The 16,835-nt window shown below is 47.9% G+C and overlaps 1 protein-coding gene across 1 annotated transcript; it reads right to left on the reverse strand.

The window, feature by feature from the left end:
• Positions 1 to 4,757: 4,757 nt before the first annotated feature.
• On the reverse strand, positions 4,758 to 6,200 carry MT3 (metallothionein 3). The gene is given in 3 exon segments (NM_001113304.2): positions 4,758 to 4,995; positions 5,816 to 5,881; positions 6,114 to 6,200. Coding segments are annotated over 3 exon segments (207 nt in total). The 5' UTR covers positions 6,145 to 6,200; the 3' UTR covers positions 4,758 to 4,885.
• Positions 6,201 to 16,835: the final 10,635 nt, after the last annotated feature.

A 16,835-nucleotide genomic window follows, 5' to 3' on the forward strand; every position in this document is an offset into this window, starting at 1 on the left:
GGAGTCACAAAGAGTTGGACACAACTGAGTGAGTAACTTTGATTTGTGCAACTAATCACCCAAAACTTTGCAAGTTAAGACAAGAACCAACTTTGGCCATCTCATGCGAAGAGTTGACTCATTGGAAAAGACTCTGATGCTGGGAGGGATTGGGGGCAGGAGGAAAAGGGGACAACAGAGGATGAGATGGCTGGATGGCATCACCGACTCGATGGACGTGAGTTTGAGTGAACTCTGGGAGTTGATGATGGACAGGGAGGCCTGGCATGCTGCGATTCATGGGGTCGCAAAGAGTCGGACACGACTGAGCGACTGAACTGAACTGAATTTATTCTCTTTCTTGGTTTTGTGGGTCAGAAATTTGAGAAGGGCTCCTTTGGGTGATTCTTTTGTTTAGTGTATCACTATCTGAGGTCACTTGGTGGCATTCAGTCGGTGGACGGGCTGGTCTGGCGCCCACTCACGTGTCTGGCACCCTCACAGACAGGGCTAAAGGGCTGAACTCAGCAGGAATTAGAGACCAGAGCTCCCTCTTGTGGTCTCTTCAGCATTTGGCCACAGGGCAATTAGGTTTCTTAAATTTGGCTCTGGGCTCCGAGGGTGAAAGTCCCAAGAGACTGGAGCGGTATCTGTGAGTCTCTTAAGCCCTGAGTCCTGAAACTAGCAGAGGTCACTTTCACCACATTTGATTGGCCAAGAAGCCACAGATTTGAGGGGAAGGGATGAAGACCCCAGGTCTTGATGGGAGGAATGAACGCTTGCAGTTATCTCCAATCTGCCCTAGTCATCATGGGACATAATATTGAGCACCTACTATGCATCAGAACACTCTGAGTTGACTTCACTTAGACCTCAGCTGTTAGTCTCTCCATTTTACAGACGAGACACTGAAGAGTTGTACAGTGGCCAGCTCTGGGTCACACAGCTGGAAGTGGCAGTGTGGGGATTTGAACCCAGGACTCTCTGACTCCACAACTACATGTTTATGCCATACTGAAAAGAAGAAATTAGACTTGTGGTCTGTGTTTCCAAGGGCAGAACCAGGGATAAAGATACTGTTCTGGGCAGGAAAAGGCCTCTCTGGCCATTAGAGCTGGTGATGATGAAGGGATGGCCTGGGGAGATAGTTTCCTCTCACCAAGGCAGTAGGGACAGAGGCTGATGGATTCTGACAGATTAGCTGGTGGGATAGAAACAGTATATTTCTCGTGAGAAGATCGTCAACATTATGGAGGTGATGAACTGGCCTACTTCTCCAAGGTCTTCCTTCAGATCACTGATGCCCTGGGCTCCTCTGTCACCACCATCACACACCGCTTATCAAAGACAGCCTTACATATATTACATGCACACACACATATATATAGTTTAAATTTCCCTTTTAATGTGATTAGCGTTACACTACATGTACATCTTGTTTTTTCCCCACTAAATGATAAGTTGTGGTGGCCTTTCCATAGCAGCACCCAGAGCCTTAGAGCATTCTTTTTATTAGAGGCTCATATGACCAATCTTATACTTCCCTCTTGAAGGTTATTTGGCTTGTTTTGAGGCTTCTGTGGATACCAACGATGGGCAGTGAACTTCCCGGGTTGAAGGCGTGTGCGTTTTAAATTTGAGTAACTACTGTTAAAATACCCTCCAAGATTCTGCTTTTGATTCTTTTGGGTATATACCCAGAAGTGGAACTGCGGGTCATAAGATAAATCTATTTTTATTCTTTTGAGGAACCTTCATCTTACATTTTCTCCAATACTGCACAAGGGTTCCAATTTCTCCACATCCTTGTCAACAGTTGCTATTTTCTGGGTGGTGGTTGTAGTTTCATTTTTGTTTTGTGATAGTAGTCATCTGCTATAGTCTGAGTGTTTGTATCCTCTGGAGCCTTTGAGAGGTGCTAAGGTCATGAGGGTGGAGCTCTCATGAATGGGGTTAGTGCTTCTATAAAAGAAACCCCACAGAGCCCCTAGTCCTTTCCACCATGTGAGGATGCGATGAGAAGCCTTTGACCCAGAAAAGGGGCTGCACCCAACCATGCTGGCCCCCTAATCTCAGGCTTCTAGCCTCTCAAACTGTGAGAAATAGATTTCTGCTGTTTGTAAGCTGCCCAGTCTATAGTATTTTGTTATACTAGCCCAAAGGGACAGACACTCTCCTAGTGGGTATGAAGTGATTTAGCTTTGTTTTGATGCTTTTTGTAACACAAAGCAAGCCAGAAGCAGAGGAAACAAGCATGATTAGGTTTTAGTCAGACAGCCTGGGTTCAAAGCCTGCCTCTACCACCTTCGAGCTTCATTGCTAATTTGTGTCCAACTCTTTTCCAACCCCATGGACTGTAGCCCGCCAGGCTCCTCTGTCTGTGGGATTTCCAAGGCAAGAATTCCCTTCTCCAGGGGATCTTCTTGACCCAGGAATCGGACCCATCACCTGCTTTGGCAAGCAGATTCTTTACTACTGAGCCCCAGGAAAGCCCACCATCTTATAGTTTTGTGAATGATGCAAAAGCTGAAACTCCAGTACTTTGGCCACCTCATGCGAAGAGTTGACTCATTGGAAAAGACTGTGATGCTGGGAGGGATTGGGGGCAGGAGGAGAAGGGGATGACAGAGGATGAGATGGCTGGATGCCATCACTGACTCAATGGACGTGAGTCTGGGTGAACTCCAGGAGTTGGTGATGGACAGGGAGGCCTGGCGTGCTGCGATTCATGGGGTCGCAAAGAGTCGGACACAACTGAGTGACTGAACTGAAATGAAACACAGGACAGCAGGCTCAAAATTGGAGTTGCTTATGCTAAGCTCCATGTCACCAGAGACTTTGGCCCTCCAGAAATGGAATCTTTAATCATTCAGGAATCATCTGGTAATCTACATGAGAAAGCCCTGCCACCCCCTGAAGGAAAGTAACTGCAATAAGCAACCAGCTTTTCTGCCTGTTATAACTTCCTTGTGTCTTGCTGACTATAAAAGTCTTCTGTTTCGTGCAGTTCCTCACAGCTCCAATCTATCTGCTACATTCAACGCTGCCCAGTTTGAATAGGCATTTGCTCAAATCAACTCTTAAAAATGTTAATATGCCTCAGTTTATCTTTCAACAGACCACATACAAGTTTTACCCCAAGCCCTGTTGGCCCATCTGTTAAATGGGTAAAATAGTCATACCATTCTCCTAGAGTTGTATGGATCAAGTAAGACAGTGTGCTTAAAAGAATTTTGCACAAGATAATCTCACATTTATTCATCTTTTTGGTGTCTTATTTAAGAGAGTCACCCCCAGAATTCCCTGGTGGTCCAATGGTTAGGACTCTGTGCTTCCACTGCGGGGACATGGGTTCCATCCTTGATGGGGAACTAGGATCTCACAAGCCATGGGGTGAGGCCAGGGCGGGGAAAGTCATCTCCACCCCATAGTACTCAGCATGGTCCTGTCTTCCTCTTCCAAATTCTTTTAAGGCTTTGATTTTGCTCCTGGGTATTTAAATCGATTGAAAATTATTTATCTGATAGGCACAGGGGTAGGCAGTTGTTTCAACACTTTTCACTAACTAGTGTATCTTTTCGCCGCTGATTTAATCACTTTTGCAGCTGCACTGGGGTCTATTTTTGAACCATCCTTTCTGTCCAATTGATCTATTCCTAAGCTGACACCAATTCTAAGAGCTTTAGAACAAGTCCTGCCATGGGGTTGGTTAGAGCAGGCCTTTTTTGTTGTTTCAAAACTGGCTTGGCTTTTCTTGTACTGTTTTTCTTTTCAAAACAGCCTATTAGGTTAAAAAAAAAATCCTGGTGGACTTTTGAATGGATCATCCTGATGAAGTAACGTGGAGGAAAACTGACATGTTTACAGCATTCCATTCACTTAGCTGGGATACTTTTCTTTCCCAGGACTTTTTCTTTTCCATTCAACCCAGGTAGACCGGAGTGTTCCCTTTCATCTAGGATTGCGCCACAACCACTGTGGATTAAAGCTCTCAGTACCCTACCTCCCCCGAAGAAAGAAGGAGCTGGACACAAATTGCCAAATGAGAAGGTTTGAAAAGGAGTGGAACAATCTGTTTGGGGAGACAGGCTATTCAGGGTGGTGACCTTGGAAACACAGATGACAGTCTGCCAAGGCAGGCCCCGGGGCCTCCTGGCCTCGCCTCTGACGACTCTGAAAACAGGCAGCTTTGCAGGAGTGGCTAGAAAATTGAAGAAACTGCAGGCCTTTGGGGCTGGGGTCCGGTTTTAACTTCCCCCAACCCCATTGATTTCTCAGGTGGGTCAGTGGTAAAGAATCCGCCTGCCAAGCAGGAGACACAGGTTTGATCCCTGAGTCGGGAAGTTCCTGTGGAAAGGGAAATGGCAACCCACCCCAGTATTCTTGCCTGGAAAATCCCATGGACAGAGGAGGCTGGCAGGCTACAGTCCACGGGGTCGCAAAGAGTTGGACACGACTTACTGAAAACAGCAACAGCAACAAGTCCCACTGTACAGATGCAGACTGTGAGGCTGAGAAGCAGAAAAAGAAACAGACCCATATGAGTCTGGTCTCCCCTCTTTCCCCAGAGTTCAGCTTGACTTGGCAGGAGAGTCATGTGCCATCTGAAGGTGGGAGAATGTCCTCCCAGTCCCAAACAGACCAGTGGCCAGTCTCCCGATTTTATCTTCCAACTGGGCAGTTCTTCTGATGAGGCTCCTTCCACCCCCCCACCCCCACCCCCGCCCTGGCGTCCTTCCCCTTTAAGAAGAGACCAGTCCTTGGCTTATGCCATTCATAGGATTTATTGTCACTTGCCAGTGCCTTGCAGGGAAGGGGACACACTGCCAGGCTCACCACGGGGCAGGTGGCACTGGGCCACCCAGCACTATTTACACACGTTTCACACGGGACAGGGGGCACATCCTCACTGGCAGCAGCTACACTTCTTCTCCTCAGCTTCGGCCCCCTCTCCACCTTTGCACACACAATCCTTGGCACATTTCTCACACTCTGCGGGGCAGCAGGAGCAGCAGCCTGCAGATAAAATGGGGAACGCCCAGTCTGATGGCCTGTCCTCCCCCATCTGTGCCCATCAAAAGGAAGTGGGGAAAGGAGGGGCGCCAGAGGTCACTGCCCCCCGCTTCCTCATCTTACACCTGGGTTGACTCAGCATCTCTGGTGTGTCAGCTACATACTGGGCTCCCATGGGGGAAGGGTAGCCAGTAACTAGCCCACAGCCCCATCTATGAGCCCAGGAGCCCTGGGGACGGTGGAGTGAGGCCAATGCTAGGGGGAACCAGGCCTTAAGGAGGAAACACCCAGGGGAAATGACCTTGAAGGACGAACCTGCAGGGGCAGATAAGGTGCAAGTGTAGGGGCCAGGAGATTCATGGAGGGCATATGCCTAGTCTAATACACAAACAAGGGTGCCTTTCCCCTGCGTATTACACTGCTTTGGGGGAGATTCAGGGGAGGTAAAACTGAGGGGATCCACAAAGGCCTGAGAGGGCCCAAGGGACCTCAACTCCAGAGCTAACCCCCGGCCTCACCAATGTTTCCCCAGGCGCTGGAGGTCTGGAGGGGAGCAGTAGGCTCAGGAGAGCAGTTCTGCATCCTAACTGCCCATTAGAACCTTCTGGGAATCCACAAATTGTTGCCTGGGCCCAAGGTAACAATCACTGAAGCAGGGCCTGCAACTGAGTCTTCAGGCCTCTGGGTGGTTCTCTTCCCGTCAGAGTCAACGCAGTGTCACAGCCGGCCGAGGGGCCGCTGCGTGCCTACGTGGACAGGCGTGGTGCTCAGGGGAGGACCGGTGAGGGGGGGGGGGGCGGCGCAGAGGGGTCCCCGCACTCACTCTTCTTGCTGGAGGCGCACGTGCAGCCCTCACACTTGCAGGGGTCGGAGCAGGTGCAGGAGCCACCTGGGGGGCGGGGTGGGGGGCACAAGAAGGGTTAGAACACGGGGTGGGGCCAGGCCCAAAGGGAGATGGGGTACCCAGCCTCAGTGCCCTTTGGGATATAGCCATGCCCGTCCTTCAGGAGATTCAAAATGGGAACTAAGGGTCCCTTCCCCCAAATGTCCTTGAGCAAAGGCGTAGGGTTCTTTGCAAGCAAAGGGGCTCGCGGTGCCGCAGGGCGGGGGCGGGGGCTCACCAGTAGGGCAGGGGCAGGTTTCAGGGTCCATGCCGGAGAGGAGCGACCGCCGAAGCAGGCGAATCGGCTTCTAGGGCAATTGGATGCACTGGCGGCAGCAGGTGGCGAGGCTTTTATAGCCCCAGGCGGGGGCGCGTTGGCACAGCCCTCTAGGCGCGCGCCCCTCCTCTCTCCATCCGGGAGCGCAAACCTGCGCGGAGGCGCGCATTGCGGCAGCGCTCCCCGCACCCCCGCCGTGTGTCCCCCGCCGTGTGCACGGCCGGGGCGCTCCCCCCACCCCACCCCGCTGCCGTGTGCACAGCCGGGTGCGCGCTCAGTCACGTACTTCCCACCGTGTGCCCAGGGACCACTCCCCGCCCGCCTGTCCGCCCTTGTCCACCGCTGCAGCCGCCTCCCCGCAGAAAGTGCACACTTCCCGCCTCTGAAGGCGGAGGGAGAGCAAAGGCTCTCTTATTTCCCAGCCCTTTCCTGCTTCTCTTTCTCTCCACCGCCGTCATCCCTTATTCTGGGATTCCCAGCGTGCGCTGAGCCATTCCGCTGCTCCAGGACTGCGTGTCTGATGGGGAGAGAACACACCCCGCCCCCACCCAAGGGCCCTCACAAACTGTCTCGGGAAGGACCTGCTCTGGGAGCCCTGCAGTGCAGGACTGGGGTGACCAGCGGCAGTTTTGGGGGGGAGGGGTGGTGATGCTAGGTGGCTGCATCTCAGCTTCAGAGGGAAGCCTCTCTCCTTTTATCTGTTCCTCCTGCTGAGTTTCTGAGTCCCTTGAGCCTGTGGTTGGCTGAAAACTGGCCGCTCAAGAGATATCAATGTCAAATCCTAGAATCTGTGGTTATTACTTTATTTGGAAAGGAGGGCTTTGCAGATGTAATTAAATTAAGAATCTTGAGATGAGATCATCCTGGATTATCCACATAGGCCCTAAATCCAGTGATGAGCATCCTTAGAAGGTCCACAGAGACGAGAAGAGGAGGGGACGATGTGACCATGGGAGCAGAGACTGGAGTGATGGGGCCAGCAGCCGCAGAAGCTGGACACAGAACAGTTCATGTCTTTTGTTATAAGACTGTGTCCTCACTCAGCAAGTCAGGACACTTAATCCCTAGGAAATGGAGGAGCAAAGGACAGCATTAGACAACTGGCCAAGGGTTAAAGGAGGAGGAGAAAGGGTTGCTGATGGTATTTCAGAAAGGGCAGCCACATGGTGACCTACCACCCCCCAGTCCCGAACATGGGGGGGCCTCACTTCTGCTGCTTGTAGTGTAAGCACCTTTCACATGGTTGTGTTGGGCCTCACAGAGGCAACGCTCATCTAGAGACAGTAAACAAAACAAAATTTTTCCCAGGAACCCTGCATTAAGGGGCTTCCCCGGTGGCTCAGCAGTTAAAGAATCTGCCTGCAATATAGGAGATATGGGTTCAATCCCTAGGTTGGGAAGATCCCCTAGAGGAGGAAATGGCAACCCACTCCAGTATTCTTGCCTGGGAAATCCCATGGGCAGAGGAGTCTGTTGGGCTGCAGTCAGTTCAGTTCAGTTGCTCAGTCGTGTCAGACTCTTTGCGACCCCATGGACTGCAGCACGCCAGGCTTCCCTGTCCATCACCGACTGCTGGAGCTTGCTCAAACTCATGTCCATAGAGTTGGTGATGCCATCCAACCATCTCATCCTCTGTCATCCCCTTCTCCTCCTGCCTTCAATCTTTCCTAGCATTGGGGTCTTTTCCAGTGAGTCCGTTCTTTGCATCAGGTGGCAAAGTATTGAAGTTTTAGCTTCAGCATCACTCCTTCCAATTCATAAATTCAGGACTAATTTCCTTTAGGATTTACTGGTTTGATCTCCTTGCAGTCCAAGGGACTCTCAAGAGTCTTCTCTAACACCAGCTTCAGCATCACTCCTTTCCAATTCACAAATTCAGGACTAATTTCCTTTAGGATTGACTGGTTTGATCTCCTTGCAGTCCAAGGGACTCTCAAGAGTCTTCTCCAGCACCACAGTTCAAAAGGATCAATTCTTCTGTGCTCAGCTTTCTTTATAGTCCAACTCTCACATCCATACATGACTACTGGAAAAACCATAGCTTTGAGTAGACGGAACTTTGTTGGCAAAATAATGTCTCTGCTTTTTAATATGCTATCTAGGTTGGTCATAGCTTTTCTTCCAAGGAGCAAGCAAGTTTTAATTTCATGGCTGCAGTCACCATCTTCAGTAATTTTGGAGCCCAAGAAAATAAAGTCTGTCACTGTTTCCATCGTTTTCCATCTATTTGCCATGAAGTGACAGAACTGGGTGCTCTGATCTTAGTTTTCTGAATGTTGAGTTTTAAGCCAACTTTTTCCACTCTCCTCTTTCACTTTCATGCATTCCATGCATGCTACAGTCATGGGGTTGCAAAGAGTTGGACTCGACTTAGCGACTACACAACAACAACCCGTTGCCTCCTCAAGAATGGAAGTGCCTCCACAAGTCCTCCCAAAGAGACATGGTCACCTCTCACACCCAACTTCCACTTTTCAAAAAAGAAATACTGGGATAGGCTGGCACCTGGGACTGTCTATCAGAGGGCTTGCCCTTGAACCTGGACAAATGTCTCTTCATTTACAAAGAAACTGTATGAAACTGTAAATAACCATGCATGCACAGTTGGGGCAATTAGGAACAAAGAGACACAGGAGGGCCACAAACTGACCGCCACTTTGGAGGTGCCCAGAGCAGATGCCCTGGAGGAGGGCTTAACCCACTCCAGTATTCTTGCCTGGAGAATCTCATGGACAGAGCAGCCTGGCGGGCTGAAGTCCATGGGGTCGAAAAGAGTCAGACACGACTGAAACAACTCCGCACACAGCAAAATCAGGGTACTGTGCGTGATCCCTGCTCACAGCACACCTAAGCCACCCCTCTGGCCCAACCAGAGCCACCCCTAACTTCATCCATTTAAGGAACCAACCCAACCTCCTGGGAGAGCGAGCAAGGACACCTGTTTCTTGTTCTCACTCCCTCATGCTGCAGCCTGAACCCAATAAAGCCTTGCCTGGCCTCTTATCAATTTCTCTTGATTAAAGGGTCAATACCTGTGGAGGATTTGCAGCCCTCCCCCTTTGGAGGTGGTCCTGAGGCTGCTTCCCAGGAAGATGGAGTGACTGAGACTCGCCAGGACAGACCAGGCCCTACTCCGCTCCCCTCTGGCAAAGCTGAGCCTCTTCTAAATCAGAGCTGGACAAGCACTTGAAAATGTTGGTTGGAAACTCTGCACCCTCAAAAATATTGGCTTCCAGGGGGCCTCCAAATGGCCTCAGACAAGGAGCGAGCTAAGCTTTCTCCAGGCTTTGCACGTGTTGGCTCATGAGTCTTCAGTTTCGATAAAGTTGAAGGAAGAGGAAAAAGAAGGAAGAAAAAAAGTCCAAAGAGGAGACACTATCATCTCCTATCTGGACATGATTTAGTGACCAAACAACAACAACCCCAAGGTATTTAACGTGAAGCCCAGGTGGCTTCGCAACAGTGGCTTCAGGCACTTTCAATTCCACCACCTCGAGCACTGCTGTCTGTTCCCTGTTTGTTTTCGTTTTGCCTAAGGGCCCTCAGGCCTTAGACTTCTCTGGCCTGGGCCCTAAGCTTGACAGTACTCGAGGTCTCGCTATCTGGAAGGTTTAGTGCCAGGTTAGGTGTGCAACCTAACATTCAAGCCAAGCTGTCTGCCTGCCGTTTCCCCTTGGACTGCTCAGATTTCCTCAGAATTGAGGTTTCAGAGCTAGGAGAACCAGCTCTCACCCTGAGGGCTAATCTTGTTAACCTGACTGGGCTCAGGGATGTCCAGAAAGCTGATTAAATGTTATTCCTGAGCTGTCTGTGACAACGTTTCTGGAAGAGATTAGCATTTGAATCAGAAGACTGAGTAAAGATCACCTTTACCATTGTGGGTGGACATCATCCAATCTAGTGAGGGTCCAGGTAGAACAAAGAGGTAGAGGAAGGGTGAATTTGCTCTCTGCCTGATCTCAGACATCCATTTCCTCCTGCCCTTTGACTCCTGGTTCTCGGGCCTTTGGACTAGGACTGGGACCATAGGCTTCTCCATTCCCAGCCTTCCAGACTCGGATTGAATTTCACCATTGGCTGTAAAGGTGATCTCCACCCTGCAGATGGCAGATGTTGGAACATTTCAGCCTCCATAATCCAGTAAGTCAATTCCTAAAATGAGTCACTCTGTATGTGTAGATTGCCTACGGTTTTGTTTCTCTGTAGAGTCTTAATATATCACCCACACCCAAGGGTGGCCAGGATTTTGAGAAATCTGAAAGCCACAACATTCTTCTGAAATACCCTCTTGCCCACCCCTACCTGCCAATTCTTCACAGAACCAGGCTTCTCATCCTTCTTTCTCAGCTTCTGTGACCTCCAAAGAGCATTTCACGTAGGTGCGTCACTCCAGAAGGTTCCCGATCACCTCACCTTCATTTCCCTCTGACCCCTTGTTAATTCTCAGTGTAAATTTATTTTGTTTGTGTTCCCTATGCCTGTGATGCTCCTTCCCCAGATATCCACATGGCTCGCTCCCTTCTTTCTTCTAATCTCAAATCTTGCTGCCTCCATGAAGCTCAAATCTTGATCGCCTCCGTGATCACCCTTAAAATGGCAACACATACCTCGGTCCCCCATACTTTGCTCTGTCTTTTCTTTTTTCATAGCATTTAACACCTTTTAGTGAACTAAATCATTCATTGGTAAAACTTATTGCTATCTCCCCCCTACTAAAATTTAATCACTGTAATCTGATGAAGAATTCATTTCTTTTTTTCGTGGACATATAAAGTGCCTGGAATAGTGTCCTGGACATCAGAGATATTCAGGAGATATTTACTGAATGAATGAATGAGTGGCTCTGAAGTCAAGCTGTTGCCTTTGTTACCGAAAGGTTCCTAACCTCCTTCGTCAATAGGAATTGATGAGACCAGACAAAGAATTTAGGCAAGGCTTTTTAGGGTTCCTGCTGCAGCAGTGGGGAGCAAAAACAAGTGACAGATTCCCATGCTTTCTCCCTGAGAGGGGGCAAGCTGGTTCCTTCTATGAGGTGAGAGTAGGAGGGGGTCCATATGTCGGGCCAAAGGGATGGCCTAGGTGGTCTGCCTTTGATGGTGCTGTGTGGGTTTTTGGTCTTTTTTTCTTTGTTTTATTTTTATTTAATAATTTTTGGCTGTGCTGGGTCTTTATTGTTGTGCCTTGATTTTCTCTAACTGTGATGAGCGGGGTCTACTCTGTAGTTGTGCTGTGAGGGCTTCTCACTGAGGTGGCTTCTCTTGTTGGAGAACACAGGCTGTAGGGCGTGTGAGCTTCAGTAATTATGGCTCATGGGCTTGGTTGCCCCTTAGTTGCATGTGGGATCTTCCTAGACCAAGGATCGAATCCATGTTGCTCTCATTGGCTGGTGGACTCTTAACCGACTCTTAACCACTGGACCACCAGGCAAGTCCCTGGTTTTTTCCTCTTGTATCTTGTTCATAATTTGCCCCAATTGCATACACAGGCAATTATTTTAGTCTCATAGTTGATTTGAGAAGAAGGCAATGGCACCCCACTCCAGTACTTCTGCCTGGAAAATCCCATGGATGGAGGAGCCTGGTGGGCTGCCGTCCGTGGGGTCGCTAAGAGTTGGACATGACTGAGCAACTTCACTTTCACTTTTCACTTTCATGCATTGGAGAAGGAAATGGCAACCCACTCCAGTGTTCTTGCCTGGAGAATCCCAGGGACAGGGGAGCCTGATGGCCTGCCGTCTATGGGGTTGCACAGAGTCGGACACGACTGAAGCTACTTAGCAGCAGCAGCAGCAGCATAGTTGATTTGTATCTTGTTGCTTAAAGACGTTTGTCTACGTACAAGCACTGCAGCAAAGGGTCCCAGGTGCCAGCCCGTTTCAGGTCACAATCTGACTCTGACACTAATAATGTGACAAGTGACTAGCAAGTTGCTAACATTTCTGTGTCTTGGGTTGCTTAAGGGTAAAATGGTAAGTTTTTTCAGTGGCTTAAATTGGAAGGCACTTGGAAAGCTTTCAGAGTAGGGCCCTAACTATGTTGGCTCTTTCTGTTTGCAAATAAGTCTGAGACTCATGAGGTCCGGTGAAGACTCTGCAGGAGCCTGGGACCCCTAGAGCTCCTACCTGACACCCAGCTGTATTGTTAGCCTCAGTTCTGGGCTTCCCGAATGGCAGCTCCCTCTGATTGACATGGGTTTACAGGCGTTGGCTTGGACCAGCTGAGTCACAGACATCAATCCTCACCCTGAGCCCTGCACCCAATCCCAGTGCTTCCTGGGAGAAGGGAGTGCATGGAGATACTTATCTTTTTAAATGAGATTGGAGCCAGGAGGCAGGATCAGATGGGTTGAGGGGTGGAGATCACTTAGGATCACACCAACTAATGGATGGAAAATCCCCAGGTGATCTCAGAAACAAGCCTAACAAGTCCCATCCCTGGCTGAAATTGGTTCAGTGCAGTATTAAGACGGTTGCATTGCTCTCTTAAAGAGTTTCCCAATTTATTATCCTGGGACTGAAAGTTGGCCAAGAGTTTAGGAGCCTGAGTAAACAGCAGTGTACCCAAAAGAGGTTGCAAACATGCTTATTTGCAAAGAAAGTCATTTCTTGGAGAGATCTAGACATTTATTAGTAGATACATTGTTAAAAGAGTAATATTGTTCAAAGGGGCAGCTGAAGCAGAAGAATGGGCTCTGGTCTAAGAGCCCCCTGGTTCCTAGTTCCAGCTCCTTCAAAAACTAGCTTTCTGAACTCAAGGAAATCTCTCCCCAGTTTTCGTAGTTTGACCAGATAACTGCTAGTGACTAATATGGATAATGTTAACCATTTGCTGGGTCTTTACTATGTATTTTGAGTACCATGTTTTATAGATATGTTTTTATGTCATATCTTAGATTCCACATCTAAGTGACACGTTATTTGCATTTCTCTGACTTACTCCACTTACTGTGATAATCTCTAGGTCTATCCATGTTGCTGCAAATGGCATTATTTCATTCTTTTTAATGGATGAGTAGTATTTCATTGGGAGAAGGCGATGGCACCCCACTCCAGTACCTTTGCCTGGAGAATCCCATGGATGGAGGAGCCTGGTAGGCTGCAGTCCATGGAGTCATGAGGAGTCAGACATGACTGAGCGACTTCACTTTCACTTTCGCGCATTGGAGAAGGAAATGGCAACCCACTCCAGTGTTCTTGCCTGGAGAATCCCAGGGACGGGGGAGCCTGGTGGGCTGCGGTCTCTGGGGTCTCACAGAGTTGGACACGGCTGAAATGACTTAGCAGCAGCAGCAGCAGTATTCCATTGTGTGTGTGTGTGTATGTGTGTGTGGATGTGTTATATATCACATCTTTTTTTATCTGTCTGTTAATGAACATTTAGGTCTTGGCTATTAAAAACAGAGCTTCTATAAACATGGGGGTGAATGTATCTTTTCGAATTATGGTTTTGTCCGGGTATATGTCCAGGTGTGGAATTTCTAGATCATATGGTGACTCTAGTGTTTTGAGGAACCTCCATACTGCTTTCCATGGTGGCTGCCCTAATTTACATCCCCACTGATAGTATAAGAGGGTTCCCTTTTCTCCACACTCTCTCCAGCACAATAAGTGAGATTCTTCATGCAGATCACCTAACACATGATCAGTTCAGTTCAGTTCAGTCGCTCAGTCGTGTCCAACTCTTTGTGACCCCAAAAATCGCAGCACCCCAAGCCTCCCTGTCCATCATCAACTCCCAGAGTTCACTCAGACTCACGTCCATCGAGTCAGTGATGCCATCCAGCCAACTCATCCTCTGTCATCCCCTTCTCCTCCTGGCCCCAATCCCTCCCAGCATCAGAGTCTTTTCCAATGAGTCAACTCTTCACATGAGGTGGCCAAAGTGCTGGAGTTTCAGCTTTAGCATCAGTCCTTCCAAAGAAATCCCAGGGCTGATCTCCTTCAGAATGGACTGGTTGGATCTCCTTGCAGTCCAAGGGACTCTCAAGAGTCTTCTCCAACACCACAGTTCAAAAGCATCAATTCTTCGGTGCTCAGCCTTCTTCACAGTCCAATTCTCACATCCATACATGACCACAGGAAAAACCATAGCCTTGACTAGACGGACTTTTGTTGGCAAAGTCATGTCTCTGCTTTTGAATATGCTATCTAGGTTGGACATAACTTTCCTTCCAAGGAGTAAGCATCTTTTAATTTCATGGCTGCAGTCACCATCTGCAGTGATTTTGGAGCCCCCAAAAATAAAGTCTGACACTGTTTCCACTGTTTCCCCATCTATTTCCCATGAAGTGATGGGACCGGATGCCATGATCTTCGTTTTCTGAATGTTGAGCTTTAAGCCAACTTTTTCACTCTCCACTTTCACTTTCATCAAGGGGCTTTTGAGTTCCTCTTCACTTTCTGCCATAAGGGTGGTGTCATCTGCATATCTGAGGTTATTGATATTTCTCCTGGCAATCTTGATTCCAGCTTGTGCTTCTTCCAGTCCAGCATTTCTCATGATGTACTCTGCATATAAGTTAAATAAGCAGGGTGACAATATACAGCCTTGACGAACTCCTTTTCCTATTTGGAACCAGTCTGTTGTTCCATGTCCAGTTCTAACTGTTGCTTCCTGACCTGCATATAGGTTTCTCAAGAGGCAGGTCAGGTGGTCTGGTATTCCCATCTCTTTCAGAATTTTCCACAGTTTATTGTGATCCACACAGTCAAAGGCTTTGGCATAGTCAATAAAGCAGAAATAGATGTTTTTCTGGAACTCTCTTGCTTTTTCCATGATCCAGCGGATGTTGGCAATTTGATCTCTGGTTCCTCTGCCTTTTCTAAAACCAGCTTGAACATCAGGAAGTTCACGGTTCATGTATTGCTGAAGCCTGGCTTGGAGAATTTTGAGCATTACTTTACTAGCGTGTGAGATGAGTGCAATTGTGTGGTAGTTTGAGCATTCTTTGGCATTGCCTTTCTTTGGGATTGGAATGAAAACTGACCTTTTCCAGTCCTATGGCCTCTGCTGAGTTTTCCAAATTTGCTGGCATATTGAGAGCAGCACTTTCACAGCATCATCTTTCAGGATTTGAAATAGCTCCTCTGGAATTCCATCACCTCCACTAGCTTTGTTCATAGTGATGCTTTCTAAGGCCCACTTGACTTCACATTCCAGGATGTCTGGCTCTAGGTGAGTGATCACATCATCGTGATTATCTGGGTCATGAAGATCTTTTTTGTACAGTTCTTCTGTGTATTCTTGCCACCTCTTCTTAATATCTTCTGCTTCTGTTAGGTCCATACCATTTCTGTCCTTTATCGAGCCCATCTTTGCATGAAATGTTCCCTTGGTATCTCTAATTTTCTTGAAGAGATCTCTAGTCTTTCCCATTCTGTTGTTTTCCTCTATTTCTTTGCATTGATCGCTGAGGAAGGCTTTCTTATCTCTTCTTGCTATTCTTTGGAACTCTGCATTCAGATGCTTATATCTTTCCTTTTCTCCTTTGCTTTTCGCTTCTCTTCTTTTCACAGCTATTTGTAAGGCCTCCCCAGACAGCCATTTTGCTTTTTTGCACTTCTTTTCCATGAGGATGGTCTTGATCCCTGTCTCCTGTACAATATCATGAACCTCAGTCCATAGTTCATCAGGCACTCTGTCTATCAGATCTAGGCCCTTAAATCTATTTCTCACTTCCACTGTATAATCATAAGAGATTTGATTTAGGTCATACCTGAATGGTCTAGTGGTTTTCCCTACTTTCTTCAATTCAAGTCTGAATTTGGCAATAAGGAGGTCATGATGTGAGCCACAGTTAGCTCCTGGTCTTGTTTTTGTTGACTGTATAGAGCTTCTCCATCTTTGGCTGCAAAGAATATAATCAATCTGATTTCGGTGTTGACCATCTGGTGATGTCCATGTGTAGAGTGTTCTCTTGTGTTGTTGGAAGAGGATATTTGCTATGACCAGTGCATTTTCTTAGAAAAACTCTATTAGTCTTTGCCCTGCTTCATTCCGTATTCCAAGGCCAAATTTGCCTGTTACTCCAGGTGTTTCTTGACTTCCTACTTTTGCATTCCAGTCTCCTATAATGAAAAGGACATCTTTTTTGGGTGTTAGTTCTAAAAGGTCTTGTAGGTCTTCATAGAACCGTTCAACTTCAGCTTCTGCAGCATTACTGGTTGGGGCATAGACTTGGATTACTGTGATATTGAATGGTTTGCCTTGGAAATGAACAGAGATCATTCTGTCGTTTTTGAGATTGTATCCAAGTACTGCATTTCAAACTCTTTTGTTGACCATGATGGCTACTCCATTTCTTCTGAGGGATTCCTGCCCGCAGTAGTAGACATAATGGCCATCTGAGTTAAATTCACCCATTCCAGTCCATTTGATTTCGCTGATTCCTAGAATGTCGACATTCACTTTTGCCATCTCTTGTTTAACCACTTCCAATTTGCCTCGATTCATGGACCTGACATTCCAGGTTCCTATGCAATATTGCTCTTTACAGTATCAGACCTTGCTTCTATCACCAGTCACATCCACAGCTGGGTTTTGTTTTTGCTTTGGTTCCAACCCTTCATTCTTTTTGGAGTTATTTCTCCACTGATCTCCAGTAGCATATTGGGCACCTACTGACCTGGGGAGTTCCTCTTTCAGTATCCTGTCATTTTGCCTTTTCATACTGTTCATGGGGTTC

This window comes from Bos taurus, chromosome 18, assembly GCF_002263795.3.
Source record: "Bos taurus isolate L1 Dominette 01449 registration number 42190680 breed Hereford chromosome 18, ARS-UCD2.0, whole genome shotgun sequence".
In the NCBI taxonomy this organism is placed as follows: Eukaryota; Metazoa; Chordata; class Mammalia; order Artiodactyla; family Bovidae; genus Bos; species Bos taurus.